The 27,690-nt window shown below is 48.5% G+C and overlaps 1 protein-coding gene across 5 annotated transcripts in view; it reads right to left on the bottom strand.

The window, feature by feature from the left end:
* NFAT5 (nuclear factor of activated T cells 5) overlaps positions 1-27,690 on the bottom strand; it is a 221,864-nt gene that overhangs the window by 183,619 nt on the left and 10,555 nt on the right. Inside the window, exon 1 of one of the 5 annotated variants that reach the window (XM_063945451.1) lies at positions 23,723-24,152. The exons of 3 other annotated variants lie outside the window; for them this stretch is intronic. In XM_063945451.1, the coding sequence (XP_063801521.1) occupies positions 23,723-23,795 (73 nt within the window). In that variant the 5' untranslated portion in view covers positions 23,796-24,152. Of the gene's footprint in view, positions 1-23,722; positions 24,153-27,690 lie in introns of those variants that run through there. One more of the 5 variants, XM_063945454.1, reaches the window with a different exon arrangement.

The following is a 27,690-nucleotide window of genomic DNA, read 5'->3' as shown; positions in this document are numbered from 1 at the left end:
AGAGCATTGTAAATGGCCCTTAGCTTCAGGATATTTATGTGAAGTGATGTCTCCAGGCTTGACCATAAGCCCTGGAAATTCCTTCCCTGTGTGACTGCTCCCCAGCCTCGCAGGCTGGCATCCGTGGTCACCAGGACCCAGTCCTGAATGCCGAATCTGCGGCCCTCTAGAAGATGAGCACTCTGCAACCACCACAGGAGGGACACCCTTGTCCTTGGTGACAGGGTTATCCGCCGATGCATCTGAAGATGCGACCCGGACCATTTGTCCAGCAGGTCCCACTGGAAAGTTCTTGCGTGGAATCTGCCGAATGGGATTGCTTCGTAGGAAGCCACCATTTTACCCAGAACCCTTGTGCATTGATGCACTGAGAGTTGGCTCGGTTTTAGGAGGTTCCTGACTAGCTCGGATAACTCCCTGGCTTTCTCCTCCGGGAGAAACACCTTTTTCTGGACTGTGTCCAGGATCATCCCTAGGAACAGAAGACGAGTCGTCGGAACCAGCTGCGATTTTGGAATATTGAGAATCCAATCGTGCTGCCGCAACACTACCTGAGATAGTGCTACACCGACCTCCAACTGTTCCCTGGATCTTACCCTTATCAGGGAATCGTCCAAGTAAGGGATAACTAAAATTCCCTTCCTTCGAAGGAATATCATCATTTCGGCCATTACCTTGGTAAAGACACGGGGTGCCGTGGACCATCCATACGGCAGCGTCTGAACTGATAGTGACAGTTCTGTACCATAAACCTGAGGTACCCTTGGTGAGAAGGGTAAATTGGGACATGAAGGTAAGCATCCTTGATGTCCCGAGACATCATGTAGTCCCCTTCTTCCAGGTTCGCAATCACTGCTCTGAGTGACTCAATCTTGAATTTGAACCTCTGTATGTAAGTGTTCAAAGATTTTAGATTTAGAATCGGTCTCACCGAGCCGTCCGGCTTCGGTACCACAATAGTGTGGAATAATACCCCGTTCCCTGTTGCAGGAGGGGTACCTTGATTATCACCTGCTGGGAATACAGCTTGTGAATGGCTTCCAAAACTGTCTCCCTGTCAGAAGGAGACATCGGTAAAGCCGACTTTAGGAAACGGCGAGGGGGAGACGTCTCGAATTCCAATTTGTACCCCTGAGATATCACCTGAAGGATCCAGGGGTCTACTTGCGAGTGAGCCCACTGCGCGCTGAAATTCATTGAGACGGGCCCCCCACCGTGCCTGATTCTGCTTGCAAAGCCCCAGCGTCATACTGAGGGCTTGGCAGAGGCGGGAGAGGGTTTCTGTTCCTGGGAACTGGCTGATTTCTGCAGCCTTTTTCCTCTCCCTCTGTCACGGGGCAGAAATGAGGAACCTTTTGCCCGCTTGTCCACGAAAAGACTGCGCCTGATAATACGGCGTCTTCTCATGTTGAGAGGCGACCTGGGGTACAAACGTGGATTTTCCAGCTGTTGCCGTGGCCACCAGGTCTGAAAGACCGACCCCAAATAACTCCTCCCCTTAATAAGGCAATACTTCCAAATGCCGTTTGGAATCCGCATCACCTGACCACTGTCGTGTCCATAACCCTCTACTGGTAGAAATGGACAACGCACTTAGACTTGATGCCAGTCGGCAAATATTCCGCTGTGCATCACGCATATATAGAAATGCATCTTTCAAATGCTCTATAGGCAATAATATACTGTCCCTATCTAGGGTATCAATATTTTCAGTCAGGGAATCCGACCACGCCAACCCAGCACTGCACATCCAGGCTGAGGCGATTGCTGGTCGCAGTATAACACCAGTATGTGTGTAAATACATTTTAGGATACCCTCCTGCTTTCTATCAGCAGGATCCTTAAGGGCGGCCATCTCAGGAGAGGGTAGAGCCCTTGTTCTTACAAGCGTGTGAGCGCTTTATCCACCCTAGGGGGTGTTTCCCAACGCACCCTAACCTCTGGCGGGAAAGGATATAATGCCAATAACATTTTAGAAATTATCAGTTGTTATCGGGGGAAACCCACGCATCATCACACACCTCATTTAATTTCTCAGATTCAGGAAAACTACAGGTAGTTTTTCCTCACCGAACATAATACCCCTTTTTGGTGGTACTCGTATTATCAGAAATGTGTAAAACATTTTTCATTGCCTCAATCATGTAACGTGTGGCCCTACTGGAAGTCACATTTGTCTCTTCACCGTCGACACTGGAGTCAGTATCCGTGTCGGCGTCTCTATCTGCCATCTGAGGTAACGGGCGCTTTAGAGCCCCTGACGGCCTATGAGACGTCTGGACAGGCACAAGCTGAGTAGCCGGCTGTCTCATGTCAACCACTGTCTTTTATACAGAGCTGACACTGTCACGTAATTCCTTCCAACAGTTCATCCACTCAGGTGTCGACCCCCTAGGGGGTGACATCACTATTACAGGCAATTTGCTCCGTCTCCACATCATTTTTCTCCTCATACATGTCGACACAAACGTACCGACACACAGCACACACACAGGGAATGCTCTGATAGAGGACAGGACCCCACTAGCCCTTTGGGGAGACAGAGGGAGAGTTTGCCAGCACACACCAGAGCGCTATATATATATACAGGGATAACCTTATATAAGTGTTTTTCCCCTTATAGCTGCTGTATTGTTAATAATGCGCCTAATTAGTGCCCCCCTCTCTTTTTTAACCCTTTCTGTAGTGTAGTGACTGCAGGGGAGAGCCAGGGGAGCTTCCCTCCAACTGAGCTGTGAGGGAAAATGGCGCCAGTGTGCTGAGGAGATAGGCTCCGCCCCTTTTTCGCGGACTTTTCTCCTGCTTTTTTATGGATTCTGGCAGGGGTTAAAATTCATCCATATAGCCCTGGGGGCTATATGTGATGTATTTTCGCCAGCCAAGGTGTTTTTATTGCTGCTCAGAGCGCCCCCCCCTAGCGCCCTGCACCCTCAGTGACCGAAGTGTGAAGTGTGCTGAGGAGCAATGGCGCACAGCTGCAGTGCTGTGCGCTACCTTGGTGAAGACAGGACGTCTTCTGCCGCCGATTTTCCGGACCTCTTCTGTCTTCTGGCTCTGTAAGGGGGCCGGCGGCGCGGCTCTGGGACCCATCCATGGCTGGGCCTGTGATCGTCCCTCTGGAGCTAATGTCGAGTAGCCTAAGAAGCCCAATCCACTCTGCAGTCAGGTGAGTTCGCTTCTTCTCCCCTTAGTCCCTCGATGCAGTGAGCCTGTTGCCAGCAGGTCTCACTGAAAATAAAAAACCTAAAACTAAACTTTTCACTAAGCAGCTCAGGAGAGCCACCTAGTGTGCACCCTTCTCGTTCGGGCACAAAAATCTAACAGAAATCTAACTGAGGCTTGGAGGAGGGTCATAGGGGGAGGAGCCAGTGCACACCAGGTAGTTCTAAAGCTTTACTTTTGTGCCCAGTCTCCTGCGGAGCCGCTGTTCCCCATGGTCCTTACGGAGTCCCCAGCATCCACTTAGGACGTTAGAGAAAGAGATGCAGATAAAACATTATTATGATCCATTATTTAAATACCTGCCAGTATAAGGCAGCACTTTAAGGATCAGAGAATCCTGCTCAGACGCATCAGTCTTTGTCCCACTGGAGCTTCAAATCTTACATCACTACCGGACACACACCAAGTCCATTAGGCTATTTGTCTTTGGACTCTTGAAGTACGGTAAACCAAAATAGCTGTAGAAACCCAGGTGACCATGCAAACTCAATGAACGCAGCACCCCAGGCTTGGAGCTGCAAGGTTAGGATAGCCACATGCTTAGTGCAAATGAAAATCAGAAAACATCAGATGCATTTGAGATTTGCTACTAGCTTTATAGCTTACAACCCAAATGTATCATATAGGGTGTGTATATTTGTCGATATTCATACAGCTGACAGGAGAAGGTTGTCATGTCAATATGCTTGGTGTGTTGACACTGACCATGTGACATTCATCATGAAATGACGACATGATTCGAATGTCGACAAAACGTTCCTGGTGGTCTAGTGGCGACTTCATTGGTCTGGCGGCTCCAGCGATGACATCTTGACAACTTCCGGGTGATCAGGAGGAGCTTACAGCGGTGAGTAGATCTCTAACGCCTAACCTCCCTTCTTGCAGCCTAACCCTCCTTTCCCTGTAGAATGTTAACATTGTGAACATGTCGACAATCAGTAGATGCTGACATGTTCATAACAGTCAACATCTGGAATATCAACAATATGACTGCATCCCAAACATACATTAAAAAAGCAGGTGTATTACCTAAAATGGTAAGCCTACAATGCTGGCAGTAATTGGTACACTTCTCTGTTTTAAAGGGCCTTCAAAACTGGCTTATCATGTGTTTGCAAATGTGTGTTACTGAGTTCTCAGCATTTAATTATTATATAAGGATGCACGTCTCTGTTGCTGGCCCATCGCAATGTGCTGGGAGAATCTGTCTCTTGTTTTTTCTCGTCCTCAGATTTCTTATTGTTTTTCTCTTGTTACTGACAATGTAACAACTGTGGTTTCAATGGTAGAGACACCTGTAAGGGAATTAATCTAAAATAAAATGTGAATCACCCGAAACAAAATCCCACTAACATGAGCAATATAAAGTGAACCGGGATAGCTAGATAGCAGTCAAAATAAAGTTTAGGGATGAAAAATGTTAAAATAGTGGAAGTAATGGTAACTAGAGGCTTTTGCTCAGGCACAGCTTCCAATCACTCTACACAACCAGAAGACGCACTTAAAAAAACAGACAACATAGTTTTAGCTTTCACAGTGCAGAGGTTTGAATAGTGATAAAATGGTTCTGCAGGGTTCATAGTTTCTTATCATTGTCCTCTACTGATGGTAACCGCAAACACCAGTCTGAAGTATGGATATACCTACAGGACTTATCACAGAGGTTAAAGAGAGGGGAAAAAATAAGAATTTACTCACCGGTAATTCTATTTCTCGTAGTCCGTAGTGGATGCTGGGAACTCCGTAAGGACCATGGGGAATAGCGGGCTCCGAAGGAGGCTGGGCACTCTAGAAAGATCTTAGACTACCTGGTGTGCACTGGCTCCTCCCACTATGACCCTCCTCCAAGCCTCAGTTAGGTACTGTGCCCGGACGAGCGTACACAATAAGGAAGGATTTTGAATCCCGGGTAAGACTCATACCAGCCACACCAATCACACCGTACAACTCGTGATATGAAACACAGTTAACAGTATGAAACAATAGAGCCTCTCAACAGATGGCTCAACAATAACCCGATTTAGTTAACAATAACTATGTACAAGTAATGCAGATAAACCGCACTTGGGATGGGCGCCCAGCATCCACTACGGACTACGAGAAATAGAATTACCGGTGAGTAAATTCTTATTTTCTCTAACGTCCTAGTGGATGCTGGGAACTCCGTAAGGACCATGGGGATTATACCAAAGCTCCCAAACGGGCGGGAGAGTGCGGATGACTCTGCAGCACCGAATGAGAGAACTCCAGGTCCTCCTCAGCCAGGGTATCAAATTTGTAGAATTTTGCAAACGTGTTTGCCCCTGACCAAGTAGCTGCTCGGCAAAGTTGTAAAGCCGAGACCCCTCGGGCAGCCGCCCAAGATGAGCCCACCTTCCTTGTGGAATGGGCATTGACAGATTTTGGCTGTGGCAGGCCTGCCACAGTATGTGCAAGCTGAATTGTACTACAAATCCAACGAGCAATAGTCTGCTTAGAAGCAGGAGCACCCACCTTGTTGGGTGCATATAGGATAAATAGCGAGTCAGATTTTCTGACTCCAGCCGTCCTGGAAACATATATTTTCAGGGCCCTGACAACGTCTAGCAACTTGGAGTCCTCCAAATCCTTAGTAGCCGCAGGCACCACAATAGGCTGGTTCAGGTGAAACGCTGACACCACCTTAGGGAGAAACTGGGGACGAGTCCTCAATTCTGCCCTATCCATATGGAAAATCAAATAAGGGCTTTTACAAGACAAAGCCGCCAATTCTGATACTCGCCTGGCAGAAGCCAAGGCCAATAACATAACCACCTTCCATGTGAGATATTTCAGATCCACGGTTTTTAGTGGTTCAAACCAATGTGATTTTAAGAAAACTCAACACCACGTTGAGATCCCAAGGTGCCACAGGAGGCACAAACGGGGGCTGACTATGCAGCACTCCTTTTATAAATGTCTGAACTTCAGGTACTGAAGCTAGTTCTTTTTTTTTTTTTTTTTTTTTTAAAAGAAAATCGACAGAGCCGAGATCTGTACCTTAATGGAACCCAATTTAAGGCCCATAGTCACTCCTGCTTGCAGGAAATGCAGAAATCGACCTAGTTAAAATTCCTCTGTTGGGGCCCTTTCGGCCTCACACCATGCAACATATTTTCGCCATATGCGGTGATAATGAGTTGCTGTAGCCTCTTTCCTGGCTTTAGTAAGCGTAGGAATTACTTCCTCCGGAATGCCCTTTTCCTTCAGGATCCGGCGTTCAACCGCCATGCCGTCAAACGCAGCCGCGGCAAGTCTTGGAACAGACAGGGCCCCTGCTGCCGCAGGTCCTGACTGAGTGGCAGAGGCCATGGGTCCTCTGATATAAATTCTTGAAGTTCTGGGTACCAAGCTCTTCTTGGCCATCCACGAGTATCGTTCTTACTCCTCGCCTTCTTATTATTCTCAGTACCTTTGGTATGAGAGGCAGAGGGGAGAACACCTAAACCGACTGGTACACCCACGGTGTTACCAGAGCGTCCATAGCTATCGCCTGAGGGTCCCTTGACCTGGAGCAATATCTTTTATAGCTTTTTGTTAAGGCGGGACGCCATCATGTCCACCTGTGGCCTTTCCCAATGGTGTACAATCCTATTGGAAGACTTCTGGAGGAAGTCCCCATTCTCCCGGGTGGAGGTCGTGTCTGTTGAGAAGATAGATCTGCTTCCCAGTTGTCCACTCCGGGAATGAACACTGCTGACAGTGCTAACACATGATTTTCCGCCTATCGGAGAATCCTTGTGGCTTCTGCCATCGCCATCCTGCTTTTTGTGCCGCCCTGTTGATTACATGGGCGACTGCCGTGATGTTGTCTGATTGGATCAGTACCGGCTGGTTTTGAAGCAGAGGCCTTGCTGGCCTCAGGGCATTGTAAATGGCCCTCAGATCCAGAATATTTATGTGTAGGGAAATAACCTGACTTGACCAAAGTCCCTGGAAGTTTCTTCCCTATGTGACTGCCCCCCAGCCTCAAAGGCTGGAATCCATGGTCACTAGGACCTAGTCCTGTATGCCGAACCTGCGGCCCTCTTGAAGATGGGCACTCTGCAGCCACCACAGTAGAGATACCCTGGTCCTTGGAGACAGGGTTATCAGCCTATGCATCGGAAGATGCGATCCGGACCACTTGTCCAACAGGTCCCTCTGAAAAGTTCTTGTATGGAACCTGCCTAATGGGATTGCTTCGTAAGAAGCTACCATTTTTCCCAGGACTCGCGTGCAATGATGCACCGCTACCTATTTTGGTTTCAGGAGGTCTCTGACTAGAGATGACAACTCCTTGGCTTTCTCCTCCGGGAAAAACACTATTTCTGGCTTATGTCCAGAACCATCCCCAGGAACAGTAGACGTGTCATAGGAACCAGCTGTGACTTTGGACTGTTTAGAATCCACCTATGCTGTTGTAGCACTTTCCAAAATAGTGCTACCCCGACTACCAACTGCTCCTTGGACCTCGCCCTTATAACGAGATTGTCCAAGTACGGGATAATTACAACTCCCTTTTTTTTTGAAGGAGTATCATCATTTCGGCCATTACCTTGATAAAACACCCTCGGTGCCATGTACAGTCCAAACGGCAGTGTCTGGACTTGGTAATGGTAATCCTGTACCACAAATCTGAGGTACTCCTGGCGAGGATGGTAAATGGGGACATGCAGGTAAGCATCCTTGATGTCCCGGGATACCATGTAATCCCCCTCGTCCAGGCTTGCAATAACCGCCCTGAGCGATTCCATCTTGAACTTGAATTTTTTTATGTTCAAGGATTTTAAATATAAAATGGGTCACACCGAACCATGCGGTTTCGGTACCCCAACCCGTGTGGAATAGTAACCCCGTCCTTGTTGAAGTAGGGGCACCTTGAGTATTACCTGCTGGGAATACCGCTTATTAATTGCCTCTAGCACAGCCTCCCTGCCTGAGGGAGTTGTCAGCAAGGCATATTTTAGGAAACGGCTGGGGGGAGACATCTCTAATTCCAGCTTGTACCCCTGAAATACTACTTGGAAGAAACAGGGATCCACCTGTGAGCGAGCCCACTAATTGCTGAAATTTTTGAGGCGGCCCCCCACCGTACCTGGCTACACCTGTGGAGCACCCGCGTCATGGTGTGTACTCACAGGAGGCGGGGGAAGAATCTTGATTCTGGGAACAGGCTGACTGGTGCAGCTTTTTCCCCTCTACCCTTGTCTCTGTACAGAAAGGAAGCGCCATTTGACCCGCTTGCTTTTCTGAAGCCGAAAGGACTGTACCTTTTTCTGTGAGGAAACCTGAGGTAAAGTTATTTCTTCCCAGCAGTTGCTGTGGATACGAGGTCCCAAAGACCATCCCCAAATAATTCCTCACCCTTATAAGGCTCTCTATGCGCTTTTTAAGTCAGCATCACCTGTCCAGTGACAGGTCTCTAATACCCTCCTGACAGAATGGACATTACATTTATTTTGGATGCCAGCCGGCAAAATATCCCTCTGTGCATCCCCCATATATAAGACAACGTCTTTAATATGTTTTTATGTTTGCCAACTATTATCCCTGTTTGACAGGGTCACCAACCATGCTGCAGCAGCACTATCTGCAGGTCTCAGTCTAGTACCTGAGTGTGTAAATACAGACTTCAGGATAGCCTCCTGTTTTTTATCAACAGGTACCTATTAAAGTGGCCGTATCCTAAGACGGCAGTGCCACCTTTTTTTGACAAACGTGTGAGCGCCTTATCCACCCTAGGGGATATCTCCCAGCGTAACTTATCCTCCTGGCGGGAAAGGGTACGCCATCAGTAACTTTTTATAAATTACCAGTTTCTTAACGGGGGAACCCACGGTTTTCACACACTTCATTTATTCATCTGATGGGGGAACAAAACACTGCCTGTTTTTTTCTCCCCAAACCTAAAACCCATTTATAGAGGTTAAAGTCAGAAATGTATAACACATTTTTTATTGCCGGGATCAAGTCACGGATTGGATTGTGTATATGTCTCCACCTTGTCGACACTGGAGTCAGACTCCGTGTCGACATCTGTGTCTGCCATCTGAGAGAGCGGGCGTTTTTGAGCCCCTGATGGCCTTTGAGACGCCTGGGCAGGCGCGGGCTGCGAAGCCGGCTGTCCCACAGCTGTTACGTCATCCACCCTTTTATGTAAGGAGTTGACACTGTCGGTTAATACCTTTTACCTCTCTATCCACTCTGGTGTCGGCCCCACAGGGGGCGACATCACATATATCGGCCTCTGTTCCGTCACCATATAAGCCTCCTCATTCAACATGTCGACACAGCCGTACCGACACACCGCAGACACACAGGGAATGCTCTAAACGAGGACAGGACCCACAAAAGCCCTTTGGGGGGACAGAGTGAGAGTATGCCAGCACACACCAGAGCGCTATATACTGCAGGGACTAACTGAGTTATGTCCCCTATAGCTTTATATCTATATATATAATGTATACTGCGCCTAAATTTAGTGCCCCCTCTCTCTTTTTTTAACCCTTGTAGACTGCAGGGGAGAGCCAGGGAGCTTCCCTCCAACGGAGCTGTGAGGGAAAATGGCGCCAGTGTGCTGAGGAGATAGGCTCCGCCCCTTTTTCGCGGCCTATTCTCCCGTTTTTTATGGACTTCTGGCAGGGGTATTTACCTCATATATAGCCCCTGGGGCTATATATTGAGGTATTTTTGCCAGCCAAGGTGTTTTTATTGCTGCCTCAGGGCGCCCCCCCCCAGCGCCCTGCACCCTCAGTGACCGGAGTATGAAGTGTGTGAGAGGAGCAATGGCGCACAGCTGCAGTGCTGTGCGCTACCTTGGTGAAGACTGAGTCTTCATGCCGCCGATTTTCCGGACCATCTTCTTGCTTCTGGCTCTGTAAGGGGGACGGCGGCGCGGCTCCGGGACCGAACATCAAGGCTGGGCCTGCGGTCGATCCCTCTGGAGCTAATGGTGTCCAGTAGCCTAAGAAGCCCAATCCGGCTGCAAGCAGGCGAGTTCGCTTCTTCTCCCCTTAGTCCCTCGCTGCAGTGAGCCTGTTGCCAGCAGGTCTCACTGAAAAGAACAAATTCTAAGACTATAACTTTCTAAGAGCTCAGGAGAGCCCCTAGTGTGCATCCAACCTCGGCCGGGCACGAAATCTAACTGAGGCTTGGAGGAGGGTCATAGTGGGAGGAGCCAGTGCACACCAGGTAGTCTAAGATCTTTCTAGAGTGCCCAGCCTCCTTCGGAGCCCGCTATTCCCCATGGTCCTTACGGAGTTCCCAGCATCCACTAGGACGTTAGAGAAACAACAACAACAACAACAACACCACCACAACGTTGGGTGCAAGAGTTTGGGTCCTTTAACGTGTGTTAAGAGCAGTTTTATTAAGATGTGGTTGTCCAAAAGTGGAGAAACCCTTTAAAAACCAATGAAAGTCTGTCCAGCTCCAGACATATCTCATTGATACATAATGGTGCCCATACATCGCGGGGCATCGCACCGGCAGTTCAGGTGCGATGAAATCACACCTGCACTGCCAAAGTGAATACCATGCGATAGATCACATGGTAATCACGTGATGGGCACGTCACCGCCGAGTGGGAGCGGCCTCCGTCTGCTCCCGGTAGGTGCCCATCGCGCATCGCAGTGCGATATATAGCATGTGTTTTTAAAAACACATGCGATCGCACTGCAATTCGATAAATAGTAAGTACAGCACATACTATCTTGAGACGCGAGATTCGACCGGTGTGCCCGCGCATCGCGTCGAAAGGTACCTAAAATGTGCATACAATCCTTTGATTTCTCTCACAGATGCGGTCGAAATCGAAGGTTAGCATCGATTATCTCACAAGTGTATGGGCACCATAACAGTCATTGGGCGAGATTCAAATGTTTCCCCGCCGGCTGCCACTAGATAGCACCCAAATGGAGGTATTCAATTTTAGCTCAGTTCGGTAGAGATGGCTGCCGGCGTCTGCATTTCAGCTTGAGCCCCCGGGCGCCAGTCACCACTTTTCGTGATCGCACCCAGCATTTTAGTCGACCTCTGAGGGCACGATCAGCGCGATAACAGGACTCAATTGAGTATTGTCCCGCGATCTCCACGTCACTTTAGACGGGAGATCAGGCACGATAATCAATTGCATTCCGCCCACTGTGTGCGGTGCCGGACTGGGGTCTGAAAGGCCCACCAGAAGATGCAGTGGTAGGTGCCCAAGCTTAAGGGGTGTGGCCAGCCAAGAAGGTATGTACAGCCACCGCAGAGAGACTTGCCCAACAATTAGAGAAGACATGCAATACACAGGACAGGGTGTGCAGGGCCACCCATTTTGACTGGCAGGAAGGTTAATCTTGTTCAGTTTCTATAAAAACTTGAAGCCCATCCATGATACTGACCCCTAGAGGAGGGGGTGGGGCCCTCAGGCAGTGGACTCACCAGGGATTTCCACTGTACAACTGTGGGCCAGTCCAACCCTGTTTGTGTGACTCTCTAATCAATTTTGGGCTAAAATATATTCCTATACTTTTGCTAACAACCCCCTGCACTCCCTAAAAACATAAATTGTATACATTTCTCACAGCTATAGATAATAGGTAAAATAAGATTTTAAACCTACCGGTAAATCTTTTTCTCCTAGTCCGTAGAGGATGCTGGGGACTCCGTAAGGACCATGGGGTATAGACGGGCTCCGCAGGAGATATGGGCACTATAAAGAACTTTAGAATGGGTGTGCACTGGCTCCTCCCTCTACGCCCCTCCTCCAGACCTCAGTTAGAGAAACTGTGCCCAGAGGAGATGGACAATACGAGGAAAGGATTTTGTTAATCTAAGGGCAAGATTCATACCAGCCCACACCATCCACACCGTATAACCTGGAATATACGCAACCAGTTAACAGTATGAACAAAAAACAGTATCAGCTAAAGACTGATCTCAACTGTAACATAACCCTTATGGAAGCAACAACTATATACAAGCCTTGCAGATTATGTCCGCACTGGGACGGGCGCCCAGCATCCTCTACGGACTAGGAGAAAAAGATTTACCGGTAGGTTTAAAATCTTATTTTCTCTTACGTCCTAGAGGATGCTGGGGACTCCGTAAGTACCATGGGGTTTATACCAAAGCTCCAGACCGGGCGGGAGAGTGCGGACAACTCTGCAGCACCGACTGAGCAAACACAAGGTCCTCATCAGCCAGGGTATCAAACTTATAGAACTTTGCAAAAGTGTTTGAACCTGACTAGGTAGCTGCTCTGCAAAGCTGTAAAGCCGAGACGCCTCGGGCAGCCGCCCAAGAAGAGCCCACCTTCCTAGTGGAATGGGCCTTTACTGAATTTGTTAACGGCAAACCCGCCGTAGAATGAGCCTGCTGAATCGTGTTACAGATCCAGCGAGCAATAGTCTGCTTCGAAGCAGGAGCGCCCACTTTGTTGGCTGCATACAGGACAAACAGTGCTTCTGTTTTCCTAACCCGAGCCGTCCTGGCTACATAGATTTTTAAGGCCCTGAATACATCCAGGGACTTGGGATCCTCCAAGTCACCCGTAGCCACAAGCACCACAATAAATGGTTCATATGAAATGAAGAAACCACCTTAGGCAAAAATTGAGGACGAGTCCTCAACTCTGCTCTATCCACATGGAAGGTCAAATAGGGGCTCTTGTGAGAAAAGGCCGCCAATTCGGACACCCGCCTTGCAGATGCCAAGGCCAACAACATGACCACTTTCCAAGTGAGAAATTTCAATTCAACCGTTTGAAGAGGTTCAAACCAGTGAGACTTCAGGAACCGTGACACCAAGTTAAGGTCCCAAGGTGCCACTGGGGGCACAAAAGGAGGCTGGATGTGCAGCACTCCCTTTACAAAAGTCTGGACTTCTGGGAGAGAAGCCAATTCCTTCTGAAAGAAAATAGACAGGGCCGAAATCTGTACCTTAATGGAGCCTAATTTTAGGCCCATATACACTCCTGTCTGTAGAAAGTGGAGAAAACGGCCCAGATGGAAATCTTCCGTAGGAGCATTCTTGGCTTCACACCAAGAAACATATTTCCTCCAGATACGGTGATAATGTTTTGCAGTCACCTCCTTCCTAGCCTTTATCAGAGTAGGGATGACTTCCTCCGGAATACTTTTCCCAGCTAGGATTCGGTGTTCAACCGCCATGCCGTCAAACGTAACCGCGGTAAGTCTTGGAACACGCAGGGCCCCTGTTGTAACAGGTCCGCCCTGAGAGGAAGAGGCCATGGATCTTCTGTGAGCATCTCCTGAAGATCTGAATACCAGGCCCTTCGAGGCCAATCTGGAACAATGAGGATTGTTTTCACTCTTTTTTGTCTTATGATTCTCGATATTTTCGAGATGAGAGGAAGATCGTGTCTGCTGAGGAAGTCTGCTTCCCAGTTGTCCACTCCCGGAATGAAGACCACTGACAGAGCGCTTACGTGATTTTCCGCCCAGCGAAGAATCCTGGTGGCTTCCGCCATTGCCACTCTGCTCCTTGTGCCGCCTTGGCGGTTTACATGAGCCACGGCTGTGACGTTGTCTGATTGAATCAGAACCGGTAGGTCTCGAAGAAGATTCTCCGCTTGTCGTAGGCCGTTGTATATGGCCCTCAATTCCAGTACGTTGATGTGTAGACAAGCCTCCTGCCTTGACCATAGCCCCTTAAAATTTCTTCCTTGTGTGACTGCTCCCCATCCTCGGAGGCTCGCGTCCGTGGTCACCAGAACCCAGTCTTGAATGCCGAACCTGCGACCTTCTAGAAGGTGAGCACTCTGCAGCCACCACAGGAGAGACACCCTGGCCCTGGGGGACAGGCTTATCTTCTGATGTATTAGTAGATTGGACCCTGACCACTTGTCCAGGAGGTACCACTGAAACGTCCTTGCATGAAACCTGCCGAAGGGGATGGCCTCGTAGGCTGCCACCATTTTCCCCAGAACTCGAGTGCATTGATGAACAGACACTCTTTTTTGTTTTAGTAAGTCTCTGACCATGTTCTGGAGGTCCTGGGCTTTTTCCATCGGAAGAAAAACCCTCTTCTGTTCCGTGTCCAGAATCATGCCTAGGAATGATAGTCGAGTCGTTGGAATCAATTGTGACTTTGGCAGATTGAGAATCCAACCGTGTTGTTGTAGCACTCTCAGGGAGAGCGACACGCTCTTCTGCAATTGATCTCTCGATCTTGCTTTTATCAGGAGATCGTCCAAGTATGGGATAATTGTGACTCCCTGCCTGTGCAGGAGCACCATCATCTCCGCCATCACCTTGGTGAAAATCCTCCGGGCCGTGGAAAGCCCAAACAGCAACGTCTGAAACTGGTAATGACAGTCCCGTACAGCGAATCTCAGGTACGCCTGATGAGGATATATGGGGACATGAAGGTATGCATCCTTTATGTCGCGTGATACCATAAAATCCCCCCCTTCCAGACTGGAGATCACAGGCCGGAGCGATTCCATCTTGAATTTGAACTTTTTCAAGTACAGGTTTAGGGATTTTAGATTTAAAATGGGTCTGACCGAACCATCCGGCTTCGGGACCACGAACAGGGTCGAATAGTACCCTTTCCCCTGTTGGACTAGGGGAACCTTGACAATCACTTGCTGTTGACACAGCTTTTGAATTGCAGCTAACACTACTTCCCACTCTGGGGAAGAAGCTGGCAAGGCCGACTTGAAAAATCGGCGAGGGGGGCACCTCTTCGAATTCCAGTTTGTAGCCTTGGGATACAATATCCATCGCCCAAGGATCCACGTCTGACAGAACCCAGACCTGGCTGAAGAGTCGAAGACGTGCCCCCACCGATGCGGACTCCCTCAGCGGAGTCCCAGCGTCATGTGGTGGATTTAGTAGAAGCCGGGGAGGACTTCTGCTCCTGGGAACTAGCTGGAGCAGGTTCTCTCTTTCCTCTACCCTTACCTCTGGCGAGGAAAGATGAGCCCCGACCTCTTCTGGACTTATGCGACCGAAAGGACTGCATCTGATATTGTGGAGTTTTCTTTTGCTGTGGGGGAACAAAAGGCAAAAAGGTAGATTTACCCGCGGTAGCTGTGGAAACCAGGTCCGCGAGACCTTCCCCAAATAAAACTTCACCTTTGTATGGCAAAACCTCCATATGCTTCTTTGAGTCGGCATCACCCGTCCATTGGTGGGTCCACAGGGCTCGCCTAGCAGAAATCGCCATGGCGTTGGCTCTCGAACCCAGCAGCCTAACGTCTCTTTGAGCGTCCCTCATATATAAGACTGCGTCTTTAATGTGGCCTAAGGTCAATAAAATGGTATCCGGGTCTACGGTATCAAGGTCAGCTGACAAGGTATCTGTCCAAGCTGCAACTGCACTACACACCCATGCCGATGGTATTGCCGGTCTGAGCAAAGCACCTGTATGCGCATAAATAGACTTTAAAGTAGTTTCCTGTCCGCGATCAGCAGGATCCTTGAGGGCTGCCGTGTCTGGAGACGGTAGCGCCACCTTCTTGGACAGGCGTGTTAAAGCCTTGTCCACCCTGGGCGAGGATTCCCCCCGTACCCTGTCCTGTGCAGGGAAAGGATACGCCATAAGAAACCTTTTTGGAATCTGCAGTTTTTTATCAGGAGTTTCCCAAGCTTTTTCAAATAACTTGTTAAGCTCATGGGATCAGGTTTCTTTTCCTTATACATGCGCACCCTCGTGTCAGGAACCGAGGGGTCATCTGTGATATGCAACACATCTTTTATTGCAATAATCATATAATGAATACTTTTGGCCACCCTCGGGTGTAACCTCGCATCATCGTAGTCGACACTGGAGTCAGAATCCGTGTTGGTATCAGTGTCTGCTATTTGGGATAGGGGACGTTTGTGAGACCCAGAAGGGCCCGGTGACCCAGTCAAAGCGGTGGATTGGCTCCCAGCTTTTTCTCTTATGTAATAAGGGCATTTAAAACATTCCACATGTCCATCCAATCATGAGTCGCCGTTGCCGACGGAGACACCACAATCATCTGCTCCACCTCCTCCTTAGCTGAGCCTTCCGCATCAGACATGCCGACACACTCGTACTGACACCCCCACACACACAGGGATATAGTTATAAGGAGACGTTCCAAATAAGGCCCTTTGGAGAGACAGAGAGTATGCCAGCACACAACCAGCGCCAACTGACACTGGAAAATAATCTCACAGATAATAGCGCTTTTATCTTAATCACTGTGTTAATACACTCACTGCGCCTTACAAGTGCCCCCCCTCCTCTTTTCAGCCCTGTGTCACCGTGTTCAGCAGGGGAGAGACCGGGGAGCCAGCTTCTCTGCAGATGTCTGTGGAGAAAATGGCGCTGGTTAGTGCTGAGGGACCAAGCTCCGCCCCCTCCGGCGGCAGGCTTCAGTCCCGCTCAAAATATCACAAACTGGCGGGGGATTTATAGAATTACTGCCTCCGCAGTGTCTAACCTTATAATGCCAGAATCAGAGGTTTTTATTGCTGCCCAGGGAGCCCCCCCTGCGCCCTGCACCCATCAGTGCCCGCTAGTGTGTGTAGTGTGTGGGAGCAATGGCTTACCTCAGTGAAGATCTGAAGTCTTCTGCCGCCTTGAAGTCTTCTTTTCTTCTTATACTCACCCGGCTATACTCACCCGGCTTCTATCTTCCGGCTCTGCGAGGAGGACGGCGGCACGGCTCTGGGACGAACAGCGAGGGGAGACCTGCGTTCCGACACCCTCTGGAGCTAATGGTGTCCAGTAACCTAAGAAGCAGAGCCTATCACTTAAGTAGGTCTGCTTCTCTCTCCTCAGTCCCACGATGCAGGTAGCCTGTTGCCAGCAGTGCTCCCTGAAAATAAAAAACCTAACAAAATTCTTTATCAGAGAAACTCAGGAGAGCTCCCCTGTAATGCACCCAATCTCCTCTGGGCACAGGATCTAACTGAGGTCTGGAGTAGGGGCATAGAGGGAGGAGCCAGTGCACACCCATTCTAAAGTTCTTTAGTGCCCATATCTCCTGCGGAGCCCGTCTATACTCCAAGGTCCTTACGGAGTCCCCAGCATCCTCTAAGACGTAAGAGAAAATAAGCAACTCCTTTGCGTGTGATAATTCAGATTTAATCCAGAGAAAACAAAACAGAATTTTTTTTAACATTTACATTCAGAGTAGAGAAGAGTCAACGTAGACATACATGTTACATAAATTTACAGCCTGATAGAGCTGTATAATGTTATATTTCATGTGGGTAAAGTTCATTAACAGGAGTTATCCTCCTAGCAGGAAACCAATCCTCATATTAATTTGCTATATGCATAACATACACAATGTTAGGTTAATCACAGTAGGTACTGCTACCCATTTCCTCTCCTTGGCAGAGCTTTATGGGTTGGAGATGTCAGTAATAACCTCTATGCTGGAGACTGCATTTTTCTAGGCTGCTAAGATACTTTGGAGTTTAAACCTACGTCAGACCAGCTTAGCATGGAGTTTGTGATCTAGCAGGGAAGCCTGCGGCCGGATTAATTTCATGCAAACACTAATGTACTTTCAGCAGAGCCCTGTAACATTAAAACGGCAGTGTAACTTCACGTGCCTAATGCTAAAACATTCATCTTCTCCTCATTCTCCCCCCCTCCCCCCCCCCCCCAACTTTTTCTTTTTTCCGTAGTGTTGACAGGACTGGTGTACACAATGCATCTGTACCCAAAAATAACTCCTCTCTATAGTTTTGGCATCCAAGTGAATGGACCTGCCAAGGGTTTTCAAGAAGTTGGCAGGGTTGCTGCAATCAAATGCTGTCACTTCCAAGGGAAACCACTAGATCGGTCCTCTCTGTGACCTCACATGTGAGCGTCACGTTACTGCAAGATCAAAACCTCCCTGAACTTGGTCAGGCATAGAAAGCGAAAGGTGCTGGCTGCAAGTTTGGGGATGTATCCGGATGGGCCGGCAATCTGCACCGTGATGGCTCACTTTGTCCTCACAGACCCTCCACCGTTGTATCGCCTCCTCATACAAACTCAAGGACAATAGGCAAAAGAAAATGACCTTGACTATCAGGCCAAGTCCCCATGGTAACAGATATGCGTGCATGTACAGGCGACGCAAGTCACCTGAAACACCTGTTTATCTGATGGGGAGAGGGGAAAAAAAAATCAATCCTTCAGAATGCACCATAAAACTTACAGAGAAAAAAAACCCCTGTGAATCCCACATTGTTTCCCTGCAATCTTTCAGTGACCTACTGCATAGAAATCCGACAAAAATACAAACAAATCAAGACGTAGAGGATAAATCGCAGACTGGTTTTAAAAAATGAGTTCAGCTGTTCCAGAAAACATGCAGTTATACACAGAAGGCCTCAGATATCCGAATTATGTAAGTCTTGTCTTTCAACTAGCCATAGCGAAGGAAGCTATTGTCAGGGGTGGGCCATCTCTGCGAATACGGCATGACTACGGTAGAAGCAGCTATTTGGGGGGGCAGGGACAAATATTTGTAAGTCGTGATGTAAAGCACCTCAGTCATGTGACTACTTTCTAGTAAACTGATGGCTCTTGGCCCCGCCCACAAAAAGGATGCCTTCGCTGTATGTGACAAATGCATTGAAAGAAAACAAAAAGACTTTGCTAGAGTGGCAAAGATACTGTGATTTGTGACATGGAAGTACCTGTGTCATCCATTTTTACATTTATGCTTGGCAGGAAAACTTGCATAATGGGCAGGGGACACACACACGTATAAACAAGCAAAGACAAATAGCAACAGGTAGCAAATGTAACATCAATTGTGTCAAAATTAGGTGATAGATCATGAAGATTGTATCTGTTATGAACAAAATATTGCGTTACCAATAAAAATAAATAAATTGTATTATTTTCTGTCTTTTTGGAGGAGGTGGTTGTGTTGTTATTCACAGATAATGCTGCAAAAAAATTCTACAACTGCCATTTTTATGGGTTAATTTTGTACCACTGTAATATTGAGGGGGAAAAAAGGGGGGGGACTTAGGGGTATATTTAATTGAAGTCGAAAACTGCCGTCTGTCGAAAAGACGGCAGTTTTCGACCTTTTAAGGTCGAATCCTGATTCGACCTATTCAATATTTTGCAAAATTTTTTGACAAGTCGATAAATTCGACCTGTCGAAAAGCACGTGGATCGGCGGAATAGCTGCTGTGTTTATGTCGAAAACGGGGCCAAATCCGACAGGTTTTGGCCCCCCTTTTCGACCATCTGAGTCCGACATCAAAATGATGTCGGACTGAGATGCAGACCCAGAGGAGGCGAGGGGATGGGGAAGGGGGGGGGCGGGGGAGGGGAGCCGGGGGGACAGCCGGCGGGCATACAGGGAGATCAGCGCTCCAGTAGCGCTGCAGCTGGATGTCACTCACCCACCTGACCCCACGGCAGCTTCCACCCGGCTCCAGCACGCTGCTGGAGCCTGGTGGAAGCTGCCGTGAAATCGGACGGCTGAGTGACATCCTGCTGCAGGATCTCCCTGTATGCCCGCCGGCTGTCCCCCCGCGGCTCGCCCCCCTTCTCCTCCTCTGCGTCTCATCTAAATTCGACTTGAAAAAGTCGAATTAAGATGGGATTGAATAGGGGTTATCGGATCCATTCCGACAGATACATGTCGGAATGGATCCGACTTTAATTGAATATACCCCTTAATGAGGAGAGAGCTTCCAGTTCGTAAAAGCTCACAATCTCAAGCATTTTCTTACATGAACACCGGAACCGAGAACGGTCACAAGTTCCGTCCCTATGGATAACTTATGACATAGCCTAAGGTATCTTACTACATTCAAGTTTTGGAGATCAATGTCAGATTTCAACCATAATCAAACCTGAAATACACGCTATCCACACATCAGATAGTAAACAAATGTTAATGCACATAACAAAAGATATCTACGGTCATTTCTGCAAACATATCTTATAAGAAGGATATTGGCAATCAAGAAAGCGAATATATGAAGTACAAGTTAGTACCAAGTAAAAAGGTAAAGTAAACATACAGAAACAAAAGCAAAACTGGACAAACATAAATAATACCCCTTTCACACAGACCAAAATTTCCCGGGTTATTGCACATGAACGCGCATCAACCCGGGAAATTTCTCAGTGTGAAAGGGTTCCGGGACAAAATACCGTGACTCATGCCCCGGTATTTCAACCCTGCAATCGACCAGGGTTGGTCCCGGGATCTTCCCGGGAACCTGGTCAGTGTGAACGGGAGCCGGGTCAATGCGCCCCAGCTCCCGTTCACTCTCTATGTAGCAGGCAGTGCTTGGAGATCATGTGATCTCTTGCGCCGTCACCGCTGGCGTCAGCAACCCGGCAATATGCCGGGCTGCTGACTGCGGTGTGCAAGGCGTCTTACCCGGGAATGTCCCTGCATGATCCCGGGACCATATTTCCGGGTAAGACCCTGCATATTTTGGTGTGAAAGGGGCAATTAGAGGACGAATAAAGGTATTTTGAAAAGGAATTCAATTTGGGTTAAGCAGAGGAAAGCAGTATATTCCTTGAAAGGGGGAGTCGGTTATACCATATCAACAGGTGAAGAGCTAAGACTACAGTTTGTTGGATATCAGATGGAAGTGACCACACTATGAAGAGCACAGCCAAGGCAACATTATCGGATGGCGGTCATTAGGTCGACACGAGTTAGGTCGACATACATTGGCTTGGCCACGTATGGCCGATATGCATTAGGTCGACATGTACTATGTCGACATGCATTTTTCACAAATCCCCACCCCCATTTTCTGACCATTTTCATACTTAATGATCCAAGTGGACTACAATTGGGAACGGTAATCTGTGCAGAGTGCAGCGGAGCGAGGCACCGTGCCCGAAGCATGGCAAGTGATTACGGTGCACTAACTTGGGTTCCCCTTTACTTTTAGAAGAAAACTACACCAAATGAAGTAAAAATACTCATGCCGACCTTTTTCTATGTCGACCTAATGAACCAAACCCAACATTATCCTTTATGCCCAGATACCCAGAAACATTATCCTTTATGCCCAGATACCCAGAAACATTATTTGCTACCAGCAGATGTTTTCTTACACCCCTCATGGGCAATCCCTTAACTCAATGCGGTAAGGATGAAAAGGGAGCCTAAACCAGATCTCCATAATGTGTCCGTCAAAGACTTCCAAACTTCATAAGCTTCATGCCAAATGACCAAAGCACATTTGTGTGCGGCCAAGTGATGTTTCCACGTCTCCACATGGACTCCTTCACCAGACTCACAGTGACTGGAGATGCTTTGAAGACCTTGTGGTAAATTCAGATAATGGCAACAAACTGGAAATAATTCCAGTTTATCTCACTGGCTTCCCTGTGGATTTAGGGGGTCATTCCGAGTTGATCGTAGCTGTGCTAAATTTAGCACAGCTACAATCATGAACTCAGACATGCGGGGGGACGCCCAGCACAGGGCTAGTCCGCCCCGCAGATCAGTGCCACCACGCAGAAGTGCAAAGGCATCGCACAGCGGCGATGCCTTTGCACTTCAAGAGTAGCTCCCGGCCAGCGCTGCTTTAGCGTGCTGGCTGGGAGCTACTCTTCGCTCCCTGGCCCGCAGTGGCTGCTTGTGATGTCACGCAGCCGCTGCGGGCATCTCCCCGCATGCCCACGAAATGGCGGCCAAACGCCGCCGTTTCGCCCCCTCCCGCCCATCGACCGCCTTTGCCTGTCAATCAGGCAGAGGCGATCGTAGCGCAGCGACGGGCGGCCATGCGCATTTCTGACCCGATCGCACTGCTGCGGAAAACTGCAGCGTGCGATCGGGTCAGAATTACCCCCTTAGGACGATAATGAAATCTAATCAAACAGGATCATTGCTGTCATTCTGTAGCTGTGGAAGAGTGTGAGAGAGAGAGAGAGAGAGAGAGAGAGAGAGAGAGAGAGAGAGAGAGAGAGTGTGTATTATATATAAAAAAATTAGACTGTGTCTGTACCACCATGTCAGTTTAATTTGATTTTTACTGAGTGTTGTCATTCTGCTATATATATATATATATATATATATATATATATATATATATATATATATATATATATATATATATATATATATATATATATATGAATGAATAACCCATGGTTTAGCATTACCTGTAGGTCAAACTACTTCTAGGTAACAGGTTAGAAAAACCATAAGAGGGAAGAAAATATCATCTGAAGATCTCTGACGTTACAAGTTAATTGTGTACTAGCCGAACAAGAAAGTTTGTAATGTTTAATGTAAGGGCTGTCTCTGAGAAATAAAGCCATTTTGTAACCACTTTACACTACTGAATAAACAAAATTTTAAAGAGCAAAAGTGGTTTGTAAATTTTTGTCTCTACGCTTGTTGCACCGATTGCCAGGATGTACTATCTACAGGACAGGATATTTGTATAGATATGGACAATCACAAATGCAAAGTCCTCCCTTGCACTTTAAAAGACTGTTTGCATACAGCCCTCAGAGAGACATTCTATGCTATATCACTATGACGCAAAAGCTTGCACTCTATGGCATGCAAGAGTTACCTCTGCAAAACATTCTCAATCTACGCCATCACGTGTCTAACAGGTTATGTCCACTTGCTTACTGGGCTCAATATGATGTGTGCCCTTGGCTATGTTTCGGGCACTGTTTAAATTGTCCTGTCAAATACTTGCACTAAAATGAGTCTATTACAGATCACAGAGAAGAACATACCAGCATGACAGGCTCTACTCCTACTATTACACAGAGCGGCAGTGTCAGGATGCAAAAATTATGCTTATTAAGCCTCTAGTTTGCTCTCAGAGAACACTCTAATGCAGGTGTGGGCAATGTGTGACACTACACATCCCAGCATGTCCTGGCCACAGTTTTAACATGATCTAATAGCTAAACCCTGGCAGGGCATGCTGGGATGCACAGTTCTGCAGCAGTTGAAGTTTCGCAGCGGGAAGTTACCTACCCCTACTATAGCATCAGAAATACCAATGTAGAGACACCCCAGTAAACCTGGGTGCATGCAGTGAGTACAGATATGGAGCTAGCCCCGCAGTGCACCCTGTACCAATGCAATTACAATGATGTCTAAGCTGAAGTCATGAAATGTGATATATAAAGGAACTACGGTACTCAGCATACCAGAGGCACCCACAACCTATGGCTCTCCAGCTATAGAGCACTACAAGCCCCAGCATGCCCTGACAACCAGCCATCCTGTGACCTGTAGTTCTGTAAGAAATAAAGAGCCACAGGTGGCCTAGCTTTGCAAACAGACCCTCCCCTATAGGAGGCATGTTAAGATGTCACGCTCAGAACAGCTCATGCATTGATGGAGTGCAAGCTTTTCGGATTAGGCCCCCCCCAGACACACACACGGACACAGACACACACACACACACACACACACACACACACACACTAGCCTCGCCAAGAGTGTCATCCCCTTCCCAGAATCCTCCGCGGAAACCAAAGTATGGAGCAAAGCTGCGCCACAGGCCAGTGCAGGTCCTTTTCCCCGGCCCCCTGCTGCCCCGCTCACCTCTGGAGTATAGTGACTTCGGGGACTCAAGGTCAAGGTCGGCGCTGAGCAGGGATATGAAGTCGGAGGGCATGGCCGCTCGGGCCAGCTGGATATTGCGGGCGGGGAGCGGGTCGGCGGTTCGGTAAGTCCCGGTCTTAGCTCCGGTGTGCTCGCACTGACAGGAACCGACGGCACGCCCCCTCTACTGGCAGCGCAGTACGCAGGCGCGGGGAGGAGCCTGCCCGCTCGCATAGAGCGTTCCGTGGAGAGAGGCGGGGCTGGGACAGATGAGTGGCTGGTGACGGTTACCATGGGACGGGCGTGAGCATGAACGCGGTGGTGACGGTAACTAAGGGAGGAGTTAGCCCTTGACGCGCAGTGACGTAGCCGAGAGTGGCGGCCTAAGCGGCGACGTCAGATTTGGGCGCGCCGACACAATGACTGACAGATGACGTAGGTCGCTGGGCGGAGCTGTTACTTGAGCTATTGATTGACCGGCTCGCTGGGACGCATGTGATTGGCTGCTGCCACCTCTCCGTGTGTGAGGGGAAGACAGTCGGTTGGTTCTATATCGGAGGGGCTGAAGGGACCTTGTGACGTATTGAGGGGAGGAGCTACGTCACCAGGGGGAGGAGCTACGGGCGAACAGGGTACCCGAAAAGTACGCTCGCCACGCTTCGGGCACGGTGGCTCGCTCCGCTCCGCTTCGCTCACCACCTAATTACTAAAGGTAATAGTTGGTGGCGTGGATAGTAGAGGAACTATCCCGCTGGCCTAGCTCCTCCCCCTTGCGTCGTAACTCCTCCCCCTTACGGAAAAGGTCCCTTAGCCCACTTGATTCTAGCATCTACCGAAGACAGTCGGTCGGCACTTGCAGAAGGCGCAGGTGATTAGTGGCGTTCCCTTCCCACAGTGCTGCTGCTGTGCGTGGCGTTATTACATGTATTGCAGTCGCTCTATCCGTAATATAGGCCCTCATTCCGAGTCGTTCGCTCGGTATTTTTCATCGCATCGCAATGAAAATCCGCTTAGTACGCATGCGCAATATTCGCACTGCGACTGCGCCAAGTAATTTAACAATGAAGATAGTATTTTTACTCACGGCTTTTTCATCGCTCCGGCGATCGTAATGTGATTGACAGGAAATGGGTGTTACTGGGCGGAAACACGGCGTTTTATGGGCGTGTGGATGAAAACGCTACCGTTTCCGGAAAAAACGCAGGAGTGGCTGGAGAAACGGGGGAGTGTCTGAGCGAACGCTGGGTGTGTTTGTGACGTCAAACCAGGAACGACAAGCACTGAACTGATCGCACAGGCAGAGTAAGGTTGAAGTTACTCAGAAACTGCAAAGTAGTGTGTAATCGCAATATTGCGAATACATCGGTCGCAATTTTAAGAAGCTAAGATACACTCCCAGTAGGCGTAGGCTTAGCATGTGTAACTCTGCTAAATTCGCCTTGCGACCGATCAACTCGGAATGAGGGCCATAGTATCTCTAACCAGACTCATGTTGTGCAATCCTTCTTTCGTGTAACCCAGTAATTCAGTCTTCCCCATAGTCAGGTGCTTGCATACAATTCTAGCTTTCCATAGATGAGTGAGATTTGCCTTCCCATCTGAATGTGATGATGATTATATCCATTTAAAGTACTGTACTGGCCTCTTAAATACTTGCCACTAGTGCTCCTGTACTATCTTATTATGTAATTACTCGCAATTTATCTTATTTTGTATAATTTTTTATTGAGCATTGTTTTATTTTTGTCTCTAATCTCGGTTTGATCCCCTTTATACTGTACTGTTTGTCTACCATATTTGCAGATGTAGGCAACCTGTGGCACTCCAGCTGATGTGGAACTGCACATCCCTGTATACCCTGCCATGTTTTGCTGTTAAAGCATGCTAAAACCATACCTCCCAGCTGTCCCGATTTTCGTGGGACAGTCCTGTTTTTTTTGCAGGGTTTGTCCTGCTGTCCCTCCCGCAGGCGGCAGTGTCCCGCGGTGGGCTCCTGCACACTGCTCAGAGCAGAGGTGAAAATACGCTGTGCGCATGCGCACTGCGTCTATTCCTGGGAAGCAGAGGGACTGGGAGCATGGTCAGCAGGTCACTGAGCGCTACTCATGCCCCCACTGTGACTAAAATGGGAGGTGTGGCCCGCTATCGCACCATCCTGTGAAGCCAGGCCCCCTTTCTCACAGGCCACACCTCCTTTTGCTGCACAGAATGTCGCTCTTTACCTCCAGTGAATGTTGGGAGGTATGCTAAAACTGTGGCAAGTCATGCTGGGATGTGTAGTTCCTCGGAGCATGGAGGGCCGGAGGTTGCCTTCCCCTACCCTATCGTCCTCCTCCGTGTACAGCACTAAGGGTACTTTGTGGCGCCAGATAGGGTGAATGGTCCCATGAATGAAAGGTTGAGGGAATCCTCATGCTTAATAGGTACGTGTATGTAGGAGATGCAACATAAAAAAATATTATGAGGCCCATTTATCAATAATTGCATTTGCAGTGCGATTTGGGTACTATTTTAGCTCACAAAATTGTATTGTAGGATGCGATTACCCCACCTGCTTGTATGAAGCAGCACGCGGTGCCAGGATTCCTGTGTATGCGTGGTCCACTGCATGCACGGCGGCCATTGCTGGGGAGGATTCCGGAGGAAACCTCTTCTGGTGCTTTCGATGAATTGTACTCCACAGGCTACAATGGGCTGACGGGGGGCCAAGGTCGGTAATATTTTGCATTGCAAAGCTTGGTAAATCTGACAACATTGCATCCCCAATAAAAACCTATGGGGGTTGCAGCTGCAGTTAGAAAATAAGATTTTAAACCTACCGGTAAATCTTTTTCTCCTAGTCCGTAGAGGATGCTGGGGACTTCATAAGGACCATGGGGTATAGACGGCTCCGCAGGAGACATGGGCACTATAAAGAACTTTAGAATGGGTGTGCACTGGCTCCTCCCTCTATGCCCCTCCTCCAGACCTCAGTTAGAGAAACTGTGCCCAGAGGAGACGGACAGTATGAGGAAATTATTTTGTTAATCCAAGGGCAAGATTCATACCAGCCCACACCATCCACACCGTATAACCTGAAATATACGAACCAGTCAACAGTATGAAACAAACAGCATCAGTCAGAGACTGATCAAAACTGTAACATAACCCTTATGTAAGCAAATTCTATATACAAGTCTTGCAGAATTTTGTCCGCACTGGGACGGGCACCCAGCATCCTCTACGGACTAGGAGAAAAAGATTTACCGGTAGGTTTAAAATCTTAGTTTCTCTTACGTCCTAGAGGATGCTGGAGACTCCGTAAGGACCATGGGGATTATACCAAAGCTCCAGACCGGGCGGTAGAGTGCGGATGACTCTGCAGCACCGATTGAGCAAACACAAGGTCCTCATCAGCCAGGGTATCAAACTTGTAGAATTTCGCAAAAGTGTTTGAACCCGACCAAGTCGCCGCTCGGCAAAGCTGTAATGCCGAGACGCCTCGGGCAGCCGCCCAAGAAGAGCCCACCTTCCTAGTGGAATGGGCCTTTACTGAATTTGGTAACGGCAATCTAGCCGTAGAATGAGCCTGCTGAATCGTGTTACAGATCCAGCGAGCAAAAGTCTGCTTAGAAGCAGGAGCGCCAACCTTGTTGGCAGCATACAGGACAAACAGAGCCTCTGTTTTCCTAACCCGAGCCGTCCTGGCTACATAAATTTTCAAGGCCCTGACTACATCAAGGGACTTGGAATCCTCCAAGTCCCCCGTAGCCACAGGCACCACAATAGGTTGGTTCATATGAAACGATGAGACCACCTTAGGCAAAAATTGAGGACGAGTCTGCAATTCTGGGGCTTTTGTGAGACAAAGCCGCCAACTCAGACACCCGCCTTGCAGATGCCAAGGCCAACAAAATGACCACCTTCCAAGTGAGAAATTTTAATTCCACCGTTTGAAGTGGCTCAAACCAGTGAGATTTCAGGAACTG

This window comes from Pseudophryne corroboree, chromosome 11 (assembly GCF_028390025.1).
Source record: "Pseudophryne corroboree isolate aPseCor3 chromosome 11, aPseCor3.hap2, whole genome shotgun sequence".
Lineage (NCBI taxonomy): Eukaryota > Metazoa > Chordata > Amphibia > Anura > Myobatrachidae > Pseudophryne > Pseudophryne corroboree.
This window is presented reverse-complemented; position numbering and strand designations above follow the sequence as displayed.